The sequence below is a fragment of the Diceros bicornis genome, chromosome 11 (assembly GCF_020826845.1).
Source record: "Diceros bicornis minor isolate mBicDic1 chromosome 11, mDicBic1.mat.cur, whole genome shotgun sequence".
NCBI classification, from domain to species: Eukaryota; Metazoa; Chordata; class Mammalia; order Perissodactyla; family Rhinocerotidae; genus Diceros; species Diceros bicornis.
In genome coordinates this window covers 55,768,046-55,791,534 of record NC_080750.1, presented here as the reverse complement: position 1 = coordinate 55,791,534, position 23,489 = coordinate 55,768,046, and the positions used below count along the sequence as shown (strand labels likewise).

The window sequence follows — 23,489 nt, the reverse complement described above, 5'->3', positions numbered from 1 at the left end:
TTAGTCAACTGAAAATTTGTTAAATGCTGTCATAGCGATAGACAAAAGTAATATTTAGTCAGAGGACCCAGGTGACATGAATAAATCATCCATTGTTACTCTGGCTTTTTGTTTTAGCCTCTTCTCTTAATTTTTCCCCTCACTATTACTAACAAAGTAGCAAAAGAGAGGATTTTCTCCTCTCATCTCCCAGGAGAATCAGCAGATGTACTTTTAAATTCTGACAATGGCCAAAAAAAAAGGAAATAGCAAGAGAGGAAAAATGAGAAGGAGATTTATTCTTAATGATTAAACATAGTGAATTCTCGCTCAAGGTTGACAAGCAGCCCTCATGTGCACTTACAGTCAAAATAAAATGTACCATTGACTCCCATTTTCGTTCCAAGTTGCCAATATAGACAGGTAACAGAAGCAGAGGTGTTCTGTTTGTTTTGAAGAACTGCTTTCTGAGTTCCAACTGAGAGTGGGCTGGGGTGAGGGAGAGGACACTGGTGAAGGGAACATAGCGGGGAAAAAACCCATAGCAGGATTCGGTTTAGGGCAAGACTCCAGTCAGTGAGGCTCTCCAGGTCTCCCCAAAGCCTTGACCTCTGAAGGACCATAATCACCCAGAAAAGGCAATACAGATAAGTATGTAGTACAGACAGGAGAAGAATTAGGAATTACCAAATAGAAAGAGGTGGTAGCAAAGAAACACACTCAAGTAGCCTTATCCCACTAGATATGTAACTTCCTCTAGCATTCACAATATTTGCTATTGAGGTCACAGTTAAAACACTGCCTTTCCTGAAAATTTCCAAGGAGACATGAAGTATAACATTATGAAGGGGAATTATTTCTAACTGAGATTAATTGTATCTAAAGTTCAGGCCACATGATATAAGTTCTCTCATGCTGAGCTCTTGGCAAACACTTAGGATTCCTTACGCTAGCTTAAAATCTGAAAATTAATTTCATCTAACTCGTACACTCAATCTATACCTGCTATAGAAATCTAGATGTGACTTGCTTAGAAGACCCCCCTTATAAATAACCCAACTGACGCATCCTAGTAGATGCTTTAACAAATGAACATATAAGATTCATGATTCTCTCTGGAGCTTGAGGACAAGGTAGTGTATGTTTTGTTTTACACAAATACCTTCAACTGTACTGATATGGGATATGGCTTCCTGACTGTTTGCTCTGCTACTTCAGCAAACAATTTAAATTTGGATAGATTAAAATAGATTTGGGGCCAGCCCTGGTGGCCTAGCAGTTAAGTTCGGTGCTCTCTGCTTTGGGGGCCCGGGTTCAGTTCCTGGGCGCGGACCTACACCACTCCTCTGTCAGTGGTCATGCTGTGGTGGCAGCTCACATACAAAAAGAGGAAGATTGGCAACAGATGTTAGCTCCGGGTGAATCTTCTTCAGCAAAAAATAAAAAATAAAATAGATTTGTATTATTTGGATAGATTTTTCCTTGTAGTATAAAACCCAGAGGATCCACAAGGGAAGTTAAGATTAACTAATCATTTATGTGGTTAGAAAAAGATATAAGTTAAATTCAACCTTTAACCTTGAATTTGGGGAAGCAGATATTGGTTGCCTAAAAAAAAAAAAATTCCTTTAACCTGGATTTGAGTTTTGACCTTCCTAAAACTGGGAAAATTACTGAATTTGTTCAAGCCTTTGTTTCTTCTGTAAAAACTGGGGCGCTGTATCCATCTCACAAGGATGTTGTTACAATTAAATGATATAACCTTAGATGATCTTGTAAATATCAAATAGTACTTGTCATCAATTATCCTTACTAAATGCATCATTGCTGGTATTGTGTTACTATGGGTCTGAGACAGTATATATGCATGGACATGCATCAAGATGATTTTTAGGGGCTCCAGCAGCTTGGCTGACTCCAGTAAAATTTTCCAGGTAGATATACTTTGCTTGAGGTATGCTCTTACCCCCTTTTTTGATTCCTTCAAATACCTCTTTTAACCAATACTTCCCCTGCCCCTCAGTGCTCCTAACGCTGGGATGAGCCCCAGACACCTTCGTATGACACTCCTTAGCTCTGGAGTCAGTCTGGGTTTGTAAACCAGTTCTGTCCCTTATAGTTGAATGACTTTAGGCAAGTAACTTAACCTCCTAAGTAAGCTTCTTCATCTGTAAAATAGGACCATACAGTTAATCCTGCATGGGTTCTTATGAAGATTAAATGAGTTAAAAGGTGTCAAGTACTTGGTATTGTGTTTTGCACACAGTAAATGCTCAAAATGTTAAATTATTATAGCACTGAATATGTATATAATTATAATAATCAGATGAATATGAAGCATCTCTTAGAATTCTTTTGTTAAACACAATTTTTTTCATATGTAATGGAGTTTTCTTTTCTTTTTTTTTTGTATTAGGATTTAATTTATTCCAAAGGAAAAACAAAATACTTTTAGCACAGGAGGCAGAATACGTGGAGAGTAGATCAACCTTTCTAACTTAGGCTAGTGTTTGAAAGGTGCTAAGCACACAGGTATATTCAATGTGTTTGTCTATGTGATGGCTGCATTTGAGGTGTAAGATGAAGGATGTCGTACTCAACTCTAACCATTTGACTATGCTTAGGATAAACCCTGTCTCTTCTCCTCCCTCCAAAAAATAGGGTAAACAGGTTGGCATACTACTCTGTACAGATTACACATTTCTACAATGTTCTCAAGATTTTTACTGCTACTGCTTAGAACCAAATGCACAAATATTGCCACAGAATATTTCCTTAACTTCCCAAATTTGAGAAAAAGGAGTATGTTACCATTTGTCACCTTTTTACTCCTACATCATCCTTCCCTTCTGAACATAAAGGGGAAAGGCATGGTCTGCAGGAGGCAGAATTATCAGTTTGAATAATATAGTGTTATTGGCTAAATATATTACTAATCAATAAATGACCAGGAGCATTTAGAAAGCATCCAAACTAACAAATTGTACAATTTTGACATTTTTGTTTGGGAAAAAAATCCAGATTTCAGTGAAGCATTTTTGAAAAGATGCCTCCAATGTGCACAACTGAAAGTTCAGGTTTTTACATCTAAATGTCTTATTTATGAGGAAAATCATACAAAATTAGCATTAAATAATTTTAATCATACTAATGTGCCAATTAACCCTAATAATCATCATAAATAGTAGGCTCTGATGCACATTAATGCTATTGCATTTGCTTTTATCTTTCTCATTTCTATCTGCTTTATTATTAACACATGAAGTAACAATGGAAGCGAATGTTTAAAGTTAAGTTTGAAATGAGCCAGGAAACCTTAAAATGCTAAAACAAAGCACAATCAACAAACCAACTTTTTAAATTTAACTCAGCTGTGTGTTACTTTTCTATTCCAAACAAGCCCGCAGAGTTTAAAGCTATAGTACAAGTAATAAGTTTGAATTCTTAAAGTGATTCTGTATTAAACATCCAGCTTGTAAAGATTATTTGATGCCTTGTGAAAGGCCAATTATTTATAGAATATGGAAATAACATTTATATTTCCTAGTGTATGAAATTTAACTTGTGGCACACAGGTCTTTGTGAAAGCTTGCCACTTGTATACACAATGCAGTTTTAGGAAACATCAAACTGCAAAGCAGCCATTCCAAAATCCAAGTGCAATACAGCGTAACCTAGCAACACAACAAAACAAAGTAAAACATTTGTGTTTAGATTCAGTTGCGTCTTAAAGATAGGATTAGAGTCTAAAATAAACTGTATTTGTGATCCTCATTTTGGCATTATGTTTGGTGTAACCCTGCACCATCACTCATTATTTCACTAAACTATGTGATTGCTTTGGTCTCTCATGAATTGCCTGAGCGGCACACACTCAGCATAACACACAATCCAGTGCATGTTTAGAGATGTGTGTTCTATCCCAAGTGGAACTTGGATGCAGTCAACAATATCCAACGTGTTTCTTATTCCCAAAAGATTAACCCAGGTGGAAAAATATTCTATAAAATATTCTGCTGAACTTGAGTATTTTCCTCTTTCCTTGGTTCTCACCCTTTCACTTGGCTGCTTTCTGTAATTATTTTCCACTGCTCAGGAAAGCCCTGCCGTCTGTGTTTCATTACTGAACTAATTTTTCCACTCCAGCCTTTTCCTCTTTCCCTTGGTCATTTCGCATGAATGCACCAGAAAAAAATGGATGTAGGTGTCTCCCTTTCAAACCCAAATACTTCTAAAATGTGAAAAAAATTTAAGGTAACCAAAGGGCATCAAGGAAGTGGGGAAGCAATTTTGGTTCTCTGTTGACTACATGTTATGCTTTTGGGATTAATTATATCTTGAAAAATCTGGCTTTTACTTTTGAAATTTTTTTCATTGCCTACTTATGTCATGGTTCTTTTAAATCATGTTTTAATTCATAAATTACGAGAATGGCAAAATAATTTAATATACAATAACAGATGTTATAAAGTTGAGATTATGGCAGTGTTAAGCATTTCTTTTACAGTTTTCCTACAGCACAAATGATAACTTATGCCAAGAGTTAGGTAGAAAAATGGTCTGCCACTTGTCATGGTTTAAATACCACTTTGTTTTTCTAATGGGTAGTGAAGTTCACTCCAATTTTTAGGTGATGACTCATAAAACCTACATCTGGCATATCTGGACATACCTGCTACTGAAGACCCCAGGACAGAAAAGCAGTTTTACTCTTGAAATTAAAATCAAGCAGGCAACATGCTCAGAAACTTGGAACAGCAACTACTACCAAGTACTATAAATATAAAAATTCTCTTACAGTTTCAATGTGAGGCCTAAATGCCCACTTCTAGGATTTCCTCAGATTCTCTTCATGAGTTTCCCCTCCTATGCCTGCCTTTGGTCATTTAGGTAGAAAAAAGAGACTTTTAGCCCAACTCTCTTTAATGAGAATATTGGGTGGATTCTAACCTTGAGAGACACCTGGAATTCCAGGTATTAGGAACTACTCTGGTTACTGTGACCTCTGGGGTTCTCTGAATCTTTTGCTCCCTCTGATAGACCCAGAGCAGTCATATTACTGTTTGCTTAAACAACAGGTGGGATGGGATATTCTTTTAGGAGGGCTAGGCTTTTGGCTACCTGATGTAAACTGGTCCACTTCTTTCTTTGTCTTCTTTTCAAAGGGTAGAGGCATAGAACCACAAAGCGTTAACCATGGGGCTTAGCCTGGGATTTGGTGAAGCAGTAGAATTCACTGGGCCTGGAATGAGGGCAGTGACTGCTCTCTTTTGGGCCTTGCGTTGGCCCTGAGTGTGCTGGAAGCAGAGAGCAGCTTCCCAGCGTCATGTGTGGCTTGTGTCAGCTGCGCTGTGGGTGTGGCCCGTTCTCTACCTCACAGCTCCCTCCACCCGCCCACAGCTGTGGCAGTTGTGGCACAGCCACATCTGCTGCTGAACTCCTTTCCCACAGGGGTGGTAAAAAGGAAAAGCCAGGAGGTCAGAAGACCACACACCAGCTACATGTTGGGTAGAAATTCCATCCCAAACTGACTTGCTTACTCTCTAACAGTCCTATAGGAGTGGAATATCTAGAAAGAGAACTGATCCTTTACATCCTGATTCCACAAGCTTCTGCCAACTCTTTGGGCTGTTGCTCTAAGACAGGGTTATTAGTGTCTTTGAATTAATATGATAATAATAAATAAGCAGCATTTATTAAAAGCATATTATGTGCCAGGTAAACTGAGTGCTTTACATGCATTATTTAAATCCATATTATTATTCTCATTTCATAGCAGAGGAAACAGGCACAGAGAGGTTAAGTGCTAAGGGTCACATAGGTCACAAGTGGCAGAGCTAGAACTCCAACTCAGATCTGCCTGATGCCAAAGTTCATGCTTTTATCCCCTGAACTACACCATCTAGGCTTTTCAGTGTCAATATTGCTCTACAATTCTGGTCTGTCTTTGCTCTGTCATTTCTTTCTTTTGATTTCTTTTCCTTCCTCTTTTTCTAAGTTTACAAGGGGGATCTTCAGCAGCCTTCCTTTGTCTAATGACTTCATCACAGTTTGTCCCTAGTTTAAATGCTCAGAGACTACTGACCCTTGCGGCTGGCCTGTGGGCTTCAGCTCTGCACAGTGCCACTGGCCGTGAGCAGTAAGTCCTTCCTCATTCAGAACTTTGCCACATGTAAAAATACATGAGTATAATTTGAAGAAGACTAAAGCAGACTCATAATTGCAGTTTCACATCTGTGTTCTTTTGTTCTATAAAACTGCTTACTCAAATAACAGTTTGAAACATTTTCTAGGAAAAATTCCTCAAAATTAATAACAGGACTCCAGTACTAGCGAGTGCTTAAGGAATACAGTTAATTCTATCTCCGTAATATATCCCAGCCTTTCTAGGAGAAAGAGGAATAAAGGACCCAATGTGAAGAAAAGTTTTAGATTTTGTTCAGTTCTCCACTGTTTTGTTAATAGGCAGAAAACTGAAAATTGAAATTTGTTAATGACAGTCAAGGAAACACACTGAAAATACAGTAAGAAAAAAAATAGCAAGTTCCACTTTTGTTTCCTCAAATACACCAAACATGAACACAAATAATAAGCATTAAAATGCAACTTTTTAGTAAAGGCTGTGATTTTGACTATTTTCCAAGGTGATGGTCATGTATTCATTGATTAAAAAATTGGAACCTCAAGAAAGGGCCTTAATATGGAAATTGTTCACTGACAGTGAAGAGTGTGCTGTGCTCTATCACAACCTGATTTGTCGATAACTTGAGTTTCATTCTAATCTCAGTATTATTGCAGAAATATCTTTATATGACAATGTAATATTAAAACAGGATAAACACTGTACAAACTTTTAAGTTTGTAAGCTTTGCTAAAATTATTTGTATCATTTTCTAACACTTAATATTTCCTTCAAAGTAAATAATGAAATACAGAATGATATAAATCACAGATTTTAAAAAGATACTTCTGGACAATTTTCATTAGTTATATAATAAAATTGTTAATTTTAGCTTCCTTTTTTTCAAAAAGAGTATGTTATTTACATGACTTCTGCAGACTTCATAAAATTATCCTGTCACACATTGAGCTCTTAAGGTACAAAATCACTTCTTTTTTATGTGCGTGTCCCTCATATCCAGCATAGTGCCTAAAATATACAAGATACTCAATGAAAAAGAATTTGCTGGCTTGAACTAGGAACATGATATCCAGTAGCTGCCTATTAAATTCGAAGTAGTCAATTGATTTTTTGACCCAAAATCTAAGGGCAAACACAAAAGAAAACATTTGGATGGAAACAAAGAAACGAAAAATGCTGAATGCTATACATGGGCACTATCAAAATTATAATTTATCTACACTTATACGTTTCTTAAATCCCATTGAATTAAGTAAGTGTACGTGTATTTTAAATATTTTACTTTTTTGAGTTTTTCTGCTACAGCATATACACGCTACTCACTATCCTTTTCTCCTTTTTTCTTCATAGAATTTAATCCTATCAGAAATGATATTATTTACGTATTTGTTTACTGGCTTATTTTCTATCTTAGGACTTTGTCCTGTCCACACTGAAATCCCATCACCTACATAAGAGGTGTACATATTAAGCCCTCACTAATATTTGTGGAAAGAATGCACATCTGCACCAGAATTATTCATGTAGAAAAACACCTGATGGAATAAATAAATACTCGTGAAACAGAATTTTTCTATCCTCTGAAACCAAGATGGATGTAGAATTTGGGGAAATAGTTTCAAGTCAAAGAAGTATAATTCCACCTTTTATTTAAACAGCTCTTCTGTCCAAATAAATGCCTGTAAGCACTATACACAGAACTGAAGCCAGACCTATACCCTTCTTTACCTGAGGGTTTGCAGCCATAATGGTGTAATTCCCATCATCGTCTAGGGTGGCAGCTGTGGCATGGAGAGAGCAGGTTCCGTCGAGATCTCTTTGAATGGTGTAGTGATCATTCTTTGGAGAGATCTGCTTTCCATCTTTAAACCAATAGATCTGTGAAAGGAAACAAAGATGAAAGATTTAGGATGCGTGTAGTCCTACTCTATTTGGGGGACTGATAAATAATAACAGTGTGGTCCACAGAGCTGATCTGAGTTTTCATGTTAAAATGTTAACACCTGAACAGGAAATTGATTTTTGAGTGAAAAAAGTAGGTATCAGACAAGTTTAATTGTATTTTAGTTCTTAAAAATTATATATCCTCTTTTTATTTTTAAAAATATGTATATGGGGTAGTAGTTACATTTATATGTTATTGATATGGAGGGATCTACATCGAATGTTGACAGTGATTATTATTTATGAGGTGGCATTACAGGCATTTTTCTTTTTGCTTCTTTTTATTTTCAAATGTACTGGCAATTAAAATGTATTACTTGTAAAGTAAAGGTAAAAAGGTTATTTTTGAGAACAAAAACAGACTCCAAACTCTAATCATTCCACTGAATTGTGTTAGACAAATCAACGAGGGTGGTGAGGAGGGAGGCAACAGTTAAGGGTGGGTGGTGGGTGGACCTCTGTGGCTTTCATTCTGGGCCAAGGAACATATGATCAAAGGCTGAAAGTCTGTCAGCTCTCCCCACTATGTTAAAGAAAACACAGTAGTATTTAAACATCTAATAATTTTCAAACAATGTTAACTTGGGTTAATAGAAAATTAAATGTGAAAAATAAAGTAAAAATAAATCTTGACTAAATAAAAAATTTTAAACTTGTCATACTACCTCTTCTATAGGTCCTCCTTCCTTCCCTCACCTTTAAACAAGTCAGTGGTCCATGGATCTCTGATGATTTAGTTATTATTTTTTATTTAGTTTATGAACTAGAGTTGAAAGACAGGCCCATCATGATGAATCACAGAGCTGGCAGCCCTAACATGACTGAGATGCTGAGTAATGCCTACACCAACCCACCTCCAGACTTATTGTTAGGGAAGAAAATAAATCCCCTCTTTTTAAGTCAGAGCAAGCTCTTTGTTGTCAGTTTTGTTCCTTGTAACCAAAAGCATTTCTAACTAATGCCTAACAGAAGAAATCTACTTCAGAGTCTTTAGTTTTTAAAATGAACTTCTTCCTTAATGTAAATCAATATGTAATTGAGATCACAACTAGCATTCAAATTCAACTTTCTGTCAAAGCCTTTGAATCTGAAAAATCTTTCTGAAACTTCCATTTCTAAGATAGGAAAAGGCTAGAAATACATAGCACTAAATAAGGAATAACGGAATTATTGGGATCTGAATGCTGTAACTTTTCCAACCTGTTTTTCAGTTAGCTCCAAATTTACAGAAACTATATTATTAATCTCTAGAACCTAAAAATTAATCAAGTAGACTAATAATTTTCAGTTCTAAAAATTAAATTATATAAAGCATGGTACTTCATAGTTACATACTTAGAGGTTTGATTATTTTTGATGGAACAAAGAAGCTGTAATTAGTATGCAATTTCTTCCTTTTACAATCTTGCCACTACTCCAGTTTTTCAGAATTATATCTTTCCTTTAATCATATTTTTCATCTCCATTTACACTTGGAATACAACTTTCACATGAGAATTAAATAGTTCCACAATTTTACCAAGACTGCTAATGGAGAGGAAAGGTGAGGGTATAAGAAATGAAAACAGGGTGAATTAGAAATTCTTTTCAATCTTCTCAGGTCTCAATTAGAAGAAGTATGTCAAGAGCTGAACAAATTTTTTTTAAGATATAAGCTAAAAAAAAGATGTATTTTTAAAGATATGATGACTATCCTATACCTCTATAATCCCAATATAATTTTATATAACATGTGCAGAAGTAACAGTTCTTCAATAAACTAGAGAGGGAAGAAAAAGAATGGCAGTGAGGAAAGGAGGGAGGAAGGGGAAGAAGGAAGGAAGGATGAAAGAAGAAAATCTAACAATAAAAAGTTCTAAAAAAATTAAGCCTCTTAAAGCTGTAAAACATTTAAAGTTGTACTAGAAAAAGCAGTTAAGTTAAACACAATAGCCCTTTTGTCAAGTGAACATAGTGTTCTTTGAGAACAGGAATCAGTGATCTCAGAACTTGATCAATGATCGTAAGCCTTGCGTAAGTTTTAAAAATAGCGTGGGATCTTTTTGTGAATATTTTGGAAGTTCAAGGTATAATTAATTTCTTCTTGAGTTTCATTCATAAGCTGCAATTTTTATTTTATTTTATTTTTTGCTGAGGAAGATTCGCCCTGAGCTAACATCGGTGCCAATCTTCCTCTATTTTTCGTATGTGGATCGCTGCCACAGCGTGGCTGCTGACGAGTGGTATAGGTCTGCGCCCAGGAACCGAACCCGGGCCACCGAAGCGGAGCACGCCTAACTTAACCATTAGGCCATGGGGCCAGCCCCAAATTTATTTTTAATACGTGCATTTGATATCATGTTTGTGAATACATAGGAGTTATTCAAATCATGCCAAGAATATGGTAAAGAAGTTTCTCTAACAACAGTTTGGTATTTTAAAAGTCTCATTTTATTAGGAGGTGTATATGGGTTTGAAAATTTAAGGCTGTTTTCTGTGTTCTATCGTTCTCTGACTATAGGATTGGAATTCGATTTTGGGGAAAGAAATGTGACGGTAAAACTTACCTTTTTGTGGAAACAAAGCGATGCTGGAGGGACAGGGTGACAACCTGTATAAGTTTCAGCTGCCGTCCCAGCACTTCCTTCCACTTCCCTGATTCTCATTTCACCTCTTTTCCACCACAGTTAAGCTTTCAATTTGTGAGTGTGTTTTTTATTTCCACATGTTTACTTTACAAATTTGCCTTGTCCTTGGTACTGTCCTGTTCTTCCATTAAAGTTTCTATTCCTTTTAAAGTTGTTTCAATCATTTGAAACATAGTTATTTGATAGTCTCCTTACTATTGTTAAATATTGTACAATACTTGGGCCTCTAGTTTCCCGTTGTTTGTGCTATTGACTCTCCTCATTGTTGTTATTTCCTCATATGGTTTGTAAGTTTTTATTGTGAACTCATTTTTCCTCCCTCCTCCCTGTAGAAGTCTGATATGCCCCAAATTATGAAAGTTCCAGTAGGGCAATTTTTGCTTGCTTCTGCCATAAACCTAAGGATTTTAATCATCCTGGACTAAATTTCATATTAATTTCCCAGGTTTTGGCTCCATGTCATATGATACTGTAAATTTGGAGTTTAATTTCTAATGGATGCCTCTTTTATTTTTTTCTTTCAAGTGGTAGGGAAAAGTATAATCCTGTTTAATGGTTTGCTGGGCTAGGGAGCAGTTATTTTAGTGTCCTTTTAAAGACAGGGCAACTTTTTATCCAGCATTTCCGTATGTCTGTAGGGAAAGGGCTCCCAGCTAGGTCAGCCTCGTCCTCCTGAGTGTCAGAAGTTCCTTTGATTACCCTTTCTCAACAGTATTCCTCCCCCTCCCCCTACCGCCCTTTGTAAATATAGGAAGACTTGGTTTTGCAGATTAAAGATCTGAAGTTTTTATAATCGGTGGTAAACATTACTTCTCTGACTGGTACAGATCATGAGGTTCATGTTCAAGCCTGCCCACTTACCAGCTCTCTGACCTTGGTCAAGTTAATTAACCTCATGAGCTCAGTTTAGTCATTTGCAATTTGGGAGTAACAATGATAACATCACATGAGTAAATGATGTAGGTGCACGAAAAGCTCCTTGTCAATTACTTTACTGTTGTTATTCTTCTATTCTATTCTATACTATTCTACTATATTCTATTCCATTCTTTTTTTTTTTGTGAGGAGATCAGCCCTGTGCTAACATCTGCCAATCCTCCTCTTTTTTTTGCTGAGGAAGACTGGCCCTAGGCTAAAATCCGTGCCCATCTTCCTCCACTTTATATGGGATGCCGCCACAGCATGGTTTGCCAAGCCGTGCGTCAGTGCACGACCGGGATCCAAACCAGTGAACCCCAGGCCGCCGCAGCGGAGCGTGCGCACTTAACCGCTTGTGCCACCGGGCTGGCCCCTATGCCATTCTTTTCTACTGTATTCTATTCTACTGTATTCTATTCTATTCTTCAAACCCAAAGTCCACTCTCCTTCCATCCTTTTTGGTTTCTAATGCCTCCTAAAGATGGCCCTGGACTTAGAGTACTTCAAACATTTTACATCATGGGTATTAAAAGGTAGCCTGGGGCCGGCCTGATTTGGATCCTGGGCGCGCACCAACGCACTGCTTGGCAAGCCATGCTGTGGCGGCATCCCATATAAAGTAGAGGAAGATGGGCACGGATGTTAGCCCAGGGCTAGTCTTCCTCAGCAAAAAAAAAAAAAAAAAAAAAGAGGAGGATTGGCAGATGTTAGCACAGGGCTGATCTCCTCACAATAAATAAATAAATAAATAAATAAATAAATAAAAGGTAGTTTGTATCTCTTCCTCCTACATACATGGAAGCTAAACTCTTCCTCAGAAAATATAACTCTCAAAAAGCTATGGTTTTAGCTCACCTTTGGTTTTGGATTCCCAGTCACTCTGCACATGAAAGTTACAGGCATTCCCTCAAAGATCTTGTAATGTTTCAGCTTCATCTCAAAGAACGGTGCCACTCCATTTTCCACAGGCACATCCCCATATGGAACTTCATCACCTGATTCATCCACAGGAGACCTTTCTAGCCTGTACTCGATTTCACTGATGAGTCTCTGTTCACAGCTGGAGACTTTGTATTCCTACATTAAACAAGGAAAGGTCATGTTAGCAACCTCAGTCCCTTGTGGTATGATGTATCTCATGAGTCTTAGCCCTCTCTCCAGTAAGGCACTCAGAAGACAGTGATATTTTTACCTTAGAGCTTAAAAACATAGTCTGAACCCAATTCAATTCCATATAAAACAAAAAACATCTGGAAGTAAGTATATATGATATTTCAAACTGTCTTCAAGTCTTATCATCCAAAAAAAAACTATGAAGATGCATTTCTTTCTCTTTTCTCTTAGGAGGGGTGGGGGGAGAAGAAAGAAAAAGGCAAAGGCTATATATTCCTAAACTGTTCATAAAAATAAAACATGATGGAACACTGATTTCTTTCTGTAGGGTAAAAGCTGATGTGGGGTGGTGCACCTCTCCAGAAGGCTAACAGTACATGTGGCAAGCAGCTGCAATATTACATAGCACTTTTTCAAAAGAATAATGGAAAAAATAGCACCCTGTTTTTTTCACTCATAAGAATCCTCAGCTACATAGCCTCTGGACTCCTCCTTAGCTCTGCAGCTATTAGGAACTATTCTCCACCCTCTTTAAAAGAAAAATACTATTGACAGTCCAGTTAAAATTTTGGTTAAAAAAACAAAAGCAAAGTAAAGAACTCATCAACATTCTATGGTGATTAATGTGGATCCGGCAGTTCTCCTGATTACAAAGTACAATGAAGACAAGGCAGCCCATTATAAAATATTCTCTATTGAAAAATAAGAGATTATTTTAACTAGGTTTTCTCTTACAGAAGTTATTCAACCTTTAAAAAATAGGTTGTTGGCTTGAGGGAAGAAATACAACGGTATGAATAAAATAGCAAAAAATACACAAGTTGTTTTGTTTTGTCTAATTACTATCAAGTTAATCAGTTTAAGAATTAGGACTTTTTCCCCTAGAAAGGTATAATAAATGAAAAACTTTTCACAATTTAAAGTTCAAAGTATCCACTAATACCGAATCAAATTCAAGTTTGTAAATAAATGACAAGAAGAATCACATTGCGGCAATTTTGTTCACCTGATATTAAATGAAAATAGATACTGGTCATAGTATTTATAATTAATATATGGCAGTAAAGATAGATACACAGGTAAGCAAGAATAACAGAAGAAAATAGATACAGTGAAAGACTGGAAAAAGAAGGAAGGTGAAAAGCTTAACCTTTTGACCATCCAGAGGACTCCCTACAGAAGCATGAGGAGACACAATTTCCTGTAATGGTAGAAAAAAAGAAGTGAAGACTAATAATAGAAATAATAAGAATCTAGCAAGATTTCTAGTTTTCTTTAAGTGAAATTTTTGTGGTAGCAATATTTAACACAGAAAAGCTTTCAGATTTTGGAGGCAGATCTATTTCGCAAAAGACATGAAAAAGAGTTTACTTGATCCTTTTGACTCGTTTTAAAAAAGTTTAAAAAACATTTTTTTTATCTTGAGACTACATCTGGAAACTCCAAACAGAAGCAGTGGAGATTATAAAATAGCTTACATCAAAGCCATGAAGTGACTTTTTTTGGTGGTAGCAGGGTTTTATTCCAGCATTTTAGGTTTTTTACTGATTAGTGATTTATAACTTTGTATGTGAAGGGAAATAAAGACATAGCCTTTTCTATACATAGATATTTTACTTTGACTAGATATTAAGGATATAATGGGAAATATTCACTAGCTATTTCAAACAATTTCAGTGAAAATGTGTTTCTCCACACAACACTATTTTGCATGAAAGCACAGGACAGGAAAAACAGAAACATACTAGAAAGGAGAATAAACTCATCAATAAGAAGATAAAAGGAACAGATATCACTGACTGAAATGATTCCATGAATCACCTAACACAATGTCTGGCACACAGTATGTGCTCAATAAATATTAGCTATGAGGTTGACTGATGACTTTAATACTGCTTTTCTTTGACCTGCCCTCTACTTTCCACAGAGTTGATCCCAAGACTAGTGTCCATAAACAGGATGGGGAGAGGGGACAGAATAACTGCTATCTGTCTAAGAGGTCCAGGGGAACATCGCACCTGATTAGCCGCTTCCTCTTCTGGCTCCTGAATATTAAAGACAGTTGCACTGTCAGCACCTAATAATCGACGAGCCATTCTTTCTTCATATGTTAACCTCTAAACAGAGCAAGTCACAAAAATACAAAATTAGAAGAATCACAATTACATACTGCCTCATGAAAAAGAATTTTAAAAAACCCTCAAATTTTTATGTTGTCTATAACATTCTCTTTCCACCTTCAGATACTTGTATTAAAAGGAGTCTGTTTCTTTCCCTGGCTTCAGTCGTCCTGCCTTTCACCTCCCTTTCTGGTCCTAATGGCCTAATCCAGGGTGGGGAGATGGAGTGACTAATCTTGAGAGCCACCAATGGATATAGCACAAATTTAAGGTGAATATAATAGGAAACAAGGCATAAACCACATAGAAAATACATGTCATACACTTATCCTTAATGATAGAGAAAAAAGATATTCAAACAGCAAAATATTGTTTATAGGAAGTATTATTTTTCATAGCCAGAACAGTCTAGTCAGATCCAAGACTCTAATAAGGGAAGTTTTAGACTAGCTGGCAGGGATGGGGGGTCTCACCTCTAAGAACATTTTTGAGGCTCTTAGAATAGGAATGTAACAAAGGTGAATGCAGGCAAATATAATAATCTGCAAGAATGACTGCACATGGCTGAATTAGGAAAAAGACTATGAAAGATACTTGCAAAAGCTAACATCCACAATTCATGATTCTACTCAGTAGAGGCAGACTGCTTGCCCATCAGGCAAAGAAAGTGGTAATGTTTCTGCACCTAGCAACCAGCACTTTGGATTCGCCCAAAACCATTTTGCTAGGCCATTCTTATACAAAAGAAATGCCAACATTTTTATTCTGTCTATTGGGCTGATTCCTGCTCTTGAGTGTTGGTTCTAAAATGCCTTAGAATTACAAGTCTGGGAAGAACTTTCAGAGACCATTTGCCCCATCAGAGGCATTTTACAAACAAGTGTTTGATTCAAAATAGAGAATAATTAGCAAGGCAGAATCTAAAACAAACAGATAAGTTATTGCAGATAAACTTCTAAACTTCTGAATATAGATGCAAATTCTATTGGAAACTCTCTAATCAGGAAAATATGTTGGGTAAATTTACAATTTCCAGTAATTGTTGGTTCTAGTCCCAGCTGAAACCGGGAAGTGAAACAAGTCAAGTGCCAAATGACAACTAGTCCCAAAGTTCAAATGATTTCAATTAATGCAGAAGGGGCCGAGGACAAGGGGAGGCAGAGGTAGGTGTCTGACTGGTGCATGGAGTGTCTCAGTCCAGTATGTTATTATTTAAATTAATTTTCTCACTTCTGTTAAGAAATCAATGAATTCAATTTTCAAAGAGTTTTAAATACCTGCTCTCTTAAAAGCCTTCCTAATGTTTTCCGAGAGAACTGTATCAACGTCAAAGGGAGTACTGGAGTAATTTCCACCCTGTTCCTTATAAGCAGAAATATCAATTTGATATCTAGTCCTTTACCAGAATGCACCTGCTACCATTAGAAGCCAAATTTCCTTCACAGTTTTGTTTCTAAACTACTATGCCATGTGGATAGATAAGCCCTGTCTACAGAAGCCAAAAACAGGTAACAGAATAATATGTAACATTGGGAAAAAATTGTCTGAGGGTCCCAAGGGAAACTTAACTTTTCCTTTCCTTTTAAACTCTCAAATGTGGAAATCTATGGAACATATTGTGAATATCATTCATTGCTAAACAAATAACTATAAATAATATATATTTATATATAAAAGATATATATATATATATATATAAAGCAGATATATATAAATATACATACATAGCGTGGTATAATAGCTTATAGACATCTACTTTAACCAAGAGAATCTTAGTCCATAAAGAATATTTAAACCAACAACCAAGGTAGGTTGGTACCTACCTGCCTTGAAAAAGTTCCCATAAGTATTTGTCTTAATCTTTCAAAGGCTTAGTTGACAGAGCCAGGGAAAACTTCCAGAGTATGTACATGTACACATACAATCACTTATTTCAAGGAGAAAATATTTTCCCTTTGTGAAAATCTTCTATTCTCAGTGAAATGAATAACTAACACAAGATCTCATTAGAATTTTAATCTTCCTGAACTCAGATTAGGATGCCCTAATAATTAAAGGCATTCAACACCCCTCCTCTATTCCCCACCTTTCCAATCAAACATAATCTGTCCTCACATTTTTATTTATCAATGCTTGATAATTAAAATTCCTAGGAAACAATTAACATAGAGAACTTTCTACTCTGAAAAAGGTGTTTGAGAGGGAGATTTTATACAAAGAGGCCCTTTTTCTCCTCTACTTAAGAGCCAGACAAATTTTTCCTGGTGATGATTCCATAATAAAGCCACGAAACACTCCTTTCCTTTACCTGAGAAATCCTATTTGCTAAGCTTGCTTTTCCGATCCCCTTGAAATACTCTGATGTGGTAAGAAAAGGGTCAGTAGAAAACAAAAAACTTAACAACTGATGAGGAAACATTTAAGTCCAATGGGGAAAACATCTTATATATTTTTTTACCAGATCTATTTGTCTACTCTACAATTCTGCAGCCTTAAAACATAATTATTTTTTCTTGAGTCTAGTTGTCTTGCCCTGACAAACTAGCACAAGATCGTGAAACAGCCATTACTCTTTCAGATTACTGAATCAACATCTAGTAATAGTCTAGTAGAACAGAACTGGACTTCAGCAGGGGTTTCCTTAGCAAAGATATTTTTGGGTAGAAGCAGTACATGCCATAGAATCCAAATTGTCCTTTTGGTACTTTAATTCCAATTCACTGCTTCTGGGTAGATACAAATTATTCCAGAGCACACCTTCTCCCTCCTCCCCAACCCCCATCCAGTGGGGATGGAATCCCATGTTCCTTTTTCTTTATAACATCACGGTTACTCATTTGTTCTACTCCCAGTCTTCAAATCAGCCCTTCCTCTTTCCTTTATCTCCAACTTGCTGTCTTCACTCCAAGAATGGTATCATGACTAGGAGGGAGCAGTGAAGGCCAAGTAGAAGGAAGCCATCTTTCTCCCTTTTCCCCAGATTCAAGCCATAATACTAAGAGGACTGTTGAGATTCAGGGGCAATAAAATCAATTTTGTGGACAAATCTTAAGAACCTAAGCCTTAGTGAAGCAAGGGAAGAGCTCTTTGATGTGGGCAGCTAATATTCCAAGTCCAGGCCCCAAATCTCTCTCTCAGTACCGGCTGGCCGTTGTTCAGGAGGTCCTCCTTGAAGCGCAGTTTTCGTTCCAGGTCTTGAATGACAGCATCCTTTGTGCCTTGAATCTCCTCATCAGAGGCTATTCTAGCAGTTCTATTGGACTTCTTTGGAAATCCCCTGCAGGACAAAAGCACAAGGCAGTGTAGTCAGTGGTCAGGCTTATAAATCCAAATTAAACATTCAAGTCCAACAAAGAAAACAAGGTGCCAATGTGTCATTCCCCCTTTTTTTATGCTACATCTATTCCAACTAATTATGGAAAGAACAACAAAAGCTGGTTTTACTGTTCAGGTAACACTAATTGGAACCAGTTTTCAGAGAAAGTTCAAATACCTTAGGGCAGTATGCCTCAGGGGTTAGATAAATGTCAAAGCTAGGGAAGGTGTTTAGTCCTAGGGAGGCAGCAATGTAAAGGGAAAACATGATGTGATTTGGAATCAGACCTAGATTTAAAATCTGGCCCTATCTTGTATCAGGTTTATGACTTTGGACAAGTTTCTTAACATTTCTTACAAACAGGTATAAAAATATATACCACATATGACTGTTGAGAGGATTTGAAAGAGAACATATTTCTTTCATACTTTCATAAACTCAGTCCTTCTGATCCTTTGTAATCAATTTATTCAACAGTGCCTAACCCATTCTAAGCAAACATTAAGTTTGTTACCTTCCCTTCCATCCTATTCTATCCTAATTTGATGAGGGTAGGCCAATGTAATATGATATAAGGTCTATTTTGTGCCAGAAGGCCTTGGAGAATCTGCAGGTCCTGCTATGCCTGGTACACTTCAGGCCTCCTAAACGTCCTGGATAGTGGGGCTCTGAGGAGAGGTGACACCTCAGAACCTTTCTTTCCAAGGGCAGCAACAGTACCCTGAGCCATGTGAGCCAGGGGGCATTGGTGCTGGATGCTTGATGGGTACGGAATTACTTCTGTTGGTGCCTCAGCAATTTGCTTCCTATTTCTCTTCCTTTTCCCTCAGAGGGCTGTGGGTACAGATTAAGGAGAGATGGAATACTATACAATGGTGGAAACTAATGACCTGTAGCTATCCATATCACCACAGCTGAATTTCAAAAATATAATGTCAAGTTTTAAAAAAGCAAGTTACAGAAGAATACATACAATATGCTTCCATTTATAAACAGGCAAAAGCTAAACAGTCTACTGCAAGGGCAGTGGTTCTCAAAGGGTGGTCCCTGGGCCAGCAGCATCAGCATCACCTGAGAAACTGTTAGAAATGCAGACTTTTGACTTCATTCCAGACCTACTGAATCAGAAAAACTCTAGGTTAGGGTCCAGCAAAATATGTTTTAACAAGCCCTCTACGTGAGTCTGATACGTACAAAAGTTTGAGAAACAAATTTAGGGAAACATACATATATAAAGAGAAGAAAGAGAATGATTCACTCAGAAATTCAGGGCAGTGATTACCTCTCGGGAAGAGTAGTGGATGCAACGGGGGCGGGGGGGTCACACAGGGAGCTTCAAAGATACTAGAAACAGGTAAGACCTTCATTTTATCATTATTCTTTACACTATACATACACATTGTGTATACTTCCTTATTTATATTTTATATCTTATGATAAGACATTTCTAAGTTAAAAAAAGGTTTATTGCAGACATGTCAAGGCATCGTGTGCCTGACATCACTTCACTGATATGGTGGAAAGCACTCATAAGGCCAACAATGTAAATAAACACTGAAGTTCACCAAACCCTCTGCCTCTCACCATTTCACCCAACAGTGCTGGGAACAAGACAGTCCCTAAGTATGCAGTAGAAGATACAAGCACCCGGCCTCATCAGTAATACTGTGGACTTGAGGCCTGTGCTCCTGCTCTTCCCAACAGCCTTTCTTTCCTCCTATGCACACCCTTTTGTTTCCTGGCGGAACTTCCCCTGATTTTGATGGGTGTTCACCTTTCAGTGTGCTTAGAGAAGCTGACCCCCTCCCCAAACTCAGAGGTGACTGATCTGAGTCCATTTGAGTGGTCTCAATCCCCTGGACAGGGATTAGTTTAGCCAGAGGCATGTGGTGTAGCCCTGGCCAGTGAGAGTGGGGGAATGGAGGTGGCAGTGAGAGGGTGAGGTGCCCTAGGTAAAAATTTCCCATCTCTAAAGAAACACACCAGAGGAAATGCCCTTCTTTCACTGGCTACCACCGCGTCAACAATGTAATGCCCCAAACTGCTGTATCCCCTCTGTGAGCAGGAGGGAGAAGCCATTACATGCCAGTGATGACAGCTCGGAAAGATGGAGAGAACCTAGGTGCCCGATTATGTTTTTGGGACACTGTGTTAACCTACCATGGAACTGCCTGACCCCATACTTGTTAAGTAAGTCAGTAAACCCCATGCAATTAATCTACTGGTAGTTGAGTCTTCTGATACCTATAGTGGGAAATACCCTAACTGATAGCCTTTCCAGGTTTTTCCTTTCTAGTCATTTGCCCCTGAAGTTCAAATAGGATGATACTAGATACCAGTATTAAAGAAGCAAATTAAAGAAATAAAACATTGTGATGTCTTGTGTTTGTAATATCAAGAAGTAGTTAGTTTAAGTTGTATCCTACTCACTAGGAATTGATCTTGATTTTTTTAGGGAGCTGGGCAATGAACTGAGGCATATTAATAGCAAGAGCCATAGGAATTATGATTTATAACCACAGTTTTTAGTACCATGCGATCCTTTAACAAAAATGTGCACGGTTTGCCAGCTTTCCTGAGCCTCGAGCCTCTCTCCCTCACTCACTTTCTCGGGGCAATGTCCTCAGCCTTCAGGCTTCAGTTTAATGTCTCCTCAGAAGGGATGACTCTGACTGGGTTCACCCCATTAGCTATTGTACCATGCTTGTTTTCTTCATAGCACTTACCGCACTTTATTACTGTATGTTCCTTTTAGTTGTCTCTCCCCCACCATGCCTTTTTTTGTTAATCACACGCTTGTCAAATAGCAGACCCCCAGTAACATGCATGGACTGAGTGAATGCCATGTACTCTCTCTACTTCTGACCTCTACCTTCCCTCCGCAGGCAAGAAAATCTGTGCCAGAGGCATCTGAAATCAAACCACACGTAAAAAGTCAGGCTCAGAACAAGTAAAAATTACACAATTTTGGAAATAAAGTTCCGTGCTGCTTTTGACTACAGGCTTACATCTGAGAACTAGAAGAGCTAGGTTTTTTTGTGTGTGTGTGAGGAGATCAGCCCTGTGCTAACATCTGCCAATCCTCCTGTTTTTTTTTTTGCTGAGGAAAACTGGCCCTGGGCTAACATCTGTGCCCATCTTCCTCCACTTTATATGGGATGCCACCACAGCATGGCTTGCCAAGCAGTGTGTCGGTGCACGCCCGGGATCCGAACCGGCGCACCCCGGGCTGCTGCAGCAGAGCGCGCGCACTTAACCGCTTGCGCCACTGGGCTAGCCCCTAGAAGAGCGAGGTTTTGAAATCACTTGAAAGGTAAATTGAAGACAGCTAGCTCTCTGTTACATTAGATGTTATTGGGAACATGCATTCCCATGATTACTTTACACTTGACAACATAAACCCATTGCACAACTGTGTGATGAGGAGCAGCCTATGACGACAGAGACTTCACAGTGTTTCGGCAGGCAGACTATACACTCAGAGCTGTGTTCTCGGCACAGATGACAAAGAAAGGAGCAAAAGGGCAGCCATCAATGGCAGAATAGACCACCTGAAGCAGAGAAGCAAAGAACTGTTTTCATAAAAGACGGACACAAGTTCTCTTGAACAAGTAAACACCTGTCTATTCACTACAGAATAAGTCCTCTTGCTTAAAACACATTTCTCAGTATACTTGACTCTTTTAGGGGACCTCAGAACAACTGCTCTGGGACATTTCAGAGAAGCCACTCACCTTGGTTTGGGTTCCGGCCACCCAGGTATTTTATCATTTCAAAGACTATAATTAAAATTACTCTCTGACCCAAATAAAAACCCTGATCATTCTATATTTTGTTTAACAAGCCCATTCCCTAAACATATCAAGATCGCTTGCATTAGAAGAGCATTTACCGGGCCGGCCCCGTGGCTTAGTGGTTAAGTGCGCGCGCTCCGCTGCTGGCGGCCTGGGTTCGGATCCCGGGCGAGCACCGACACACCGCTTCTCCGGCCATGCTGAGGCCGGGTCCCACATACAGCAACTAGAATGGTTGTGCAACTACGACATACAACTATCTACCGGGGCTTTGGGGGAAAAATAAATAAATAAAATCTTTAAAAAAAAAAAAAAAAGAAGAGCATTTACTTCATCCTTATTTCCCCCTATTTTTACGACATTATTTTCCTTTATTTACAGGATTTAAGGTACACATATTTTCTTGGTTCTGAACAATTAACACTGAAATAAAAATCAATCGAAAGATTTTTAAATGTCTAATAATCATTCCACAAATATTTATTGAACATCTAGCGAGGCACAGTGCTAGGTGAATACATCTATACAAATTCCTTCAGCCTAGAACACAATAGTTGGTTTGTAAGGTGAGTGACTATCGCCTGATGACATCCTGGAATTCTACCATGTATTACAAATTCTATGCAAAAAAAGGAAAAAACATAATAATAAAAGCTTCATCACTGTAGTCTCAACACTATTCTATGTGATATGGAGAAGACAGCCAAATCCTAAACGATGTTCCTTGATCACAAGAGGTTAATAATCAAGTTGGGGAATAAGGTAAGGAACAAACTACGTGGTGGTAATTCTAGGTGCAAGGGGAGTGAAAAAGAAAAGAATGCTGGCTGGAATGACTGCGGAAAGCACCATGGAAGAGGCAGTATCTAAGACAGGTCTTGAAAGATGATGAGGATGAGGAAGAAAAGAGTATCTGGTAGACAAGCAGGGGAGAGGAAGGAATTCAGAGTCAGCATGAATCAAGGCATAGAAGCGAGAATCTCTTTTTTACCACTTAAAAGCTGTGTGGCTTGGGCTAGTTACCTAATGGCTGTGTGCCTCAGTTTCCTCCTCTGTGAAATGTAAGATGTGGGTATTAATAGCATGTGTCTCACAGGATTATTGGGAAAACTGCATGAACCAATTTAGGTTAAGCACTTAGATTGGTGCATGGCATAGTACGAGTGGATCTGCAGAGGCCGACAGAAACTATCCAGCATGGACATGAATCACAGAGAAGAGACTGGCCGAGGAAAACAGAATGGAAGAGGAGAAGGAGTTTAAAAAGATGCCAAGAATTCTTGACCAGAGTTTCCAAGAACATGCAAATAACCTTTACTGATTGCTTTTCAGTGCTCAACTCTGTTCTAGGCGCTAGGAATACAATGACAAAAATTATATTCTACAGTGGGGATGGCAGAGAGAGAGAGGGGAATAAAGGATGGAAGGAAGGACATATCAGGAGGTGGGAAGTGCTAGGAAGTGTCGAGAGTGTGAGGAGACGACTATATTAGGCAGTGCAGTCAACCACAGGTCTGAGGAGCTGACACTGCAGGT

The 23,489-nt window shown here is 38.0% G+C and overlaps 2 protein-coding genes across 2 annotated transcripts in view; one reads left to right on the top strand and one right to left on the bottom strand.

The window, feature by feature from the left end:
- The window catches only part of CBR4 (carbonyl reductase 4), a 92,102-nt gene extending 81,157 nt beyond the window's left edge, over nt 1-10,945 (top strand). Inside the window, exon 5 of the mRNA XM_058550325.1 lies at nt 10,566-10,945. Coding sequence (XP_058406308.1) covers nt 10,566-10,651 — 86 coding nt within the window. The 3' untranslated portion in view covers nt 10,652-10,945. The remainder of the gene's footprint in view (nt 1-10,565) is intronic.
- PALLD (palladin, cytoskeletal associated protein) overlaps nt 1-23,489 on the bottom strand; it is a 243,404-nt gene that overhangs the window by 13,644 nt on the left and 206,271 nt on the right. The window contains exons 10-13 of the mRNA XM_058550323.1: nt 17,985-18,123; nt 14,742-14,840; nt 12,466-12,687; nt 7,850-7,999 (exon numbers count right to left, since the gene is read on the bottom strand). Coding sequence (XP_058406306.1) covers nt 7,850-7,999; nt 12,466-12,687; nt 14,742-14,840; nt 17,985-18,123 — 610 coding nt within the window. The remainder of the gene's footprint in view (nt 1-7,849; nt 8,000-12,465; nt 12,688-14,741; nt 14,841-17,984; nt 18,124-23,489) is intronic.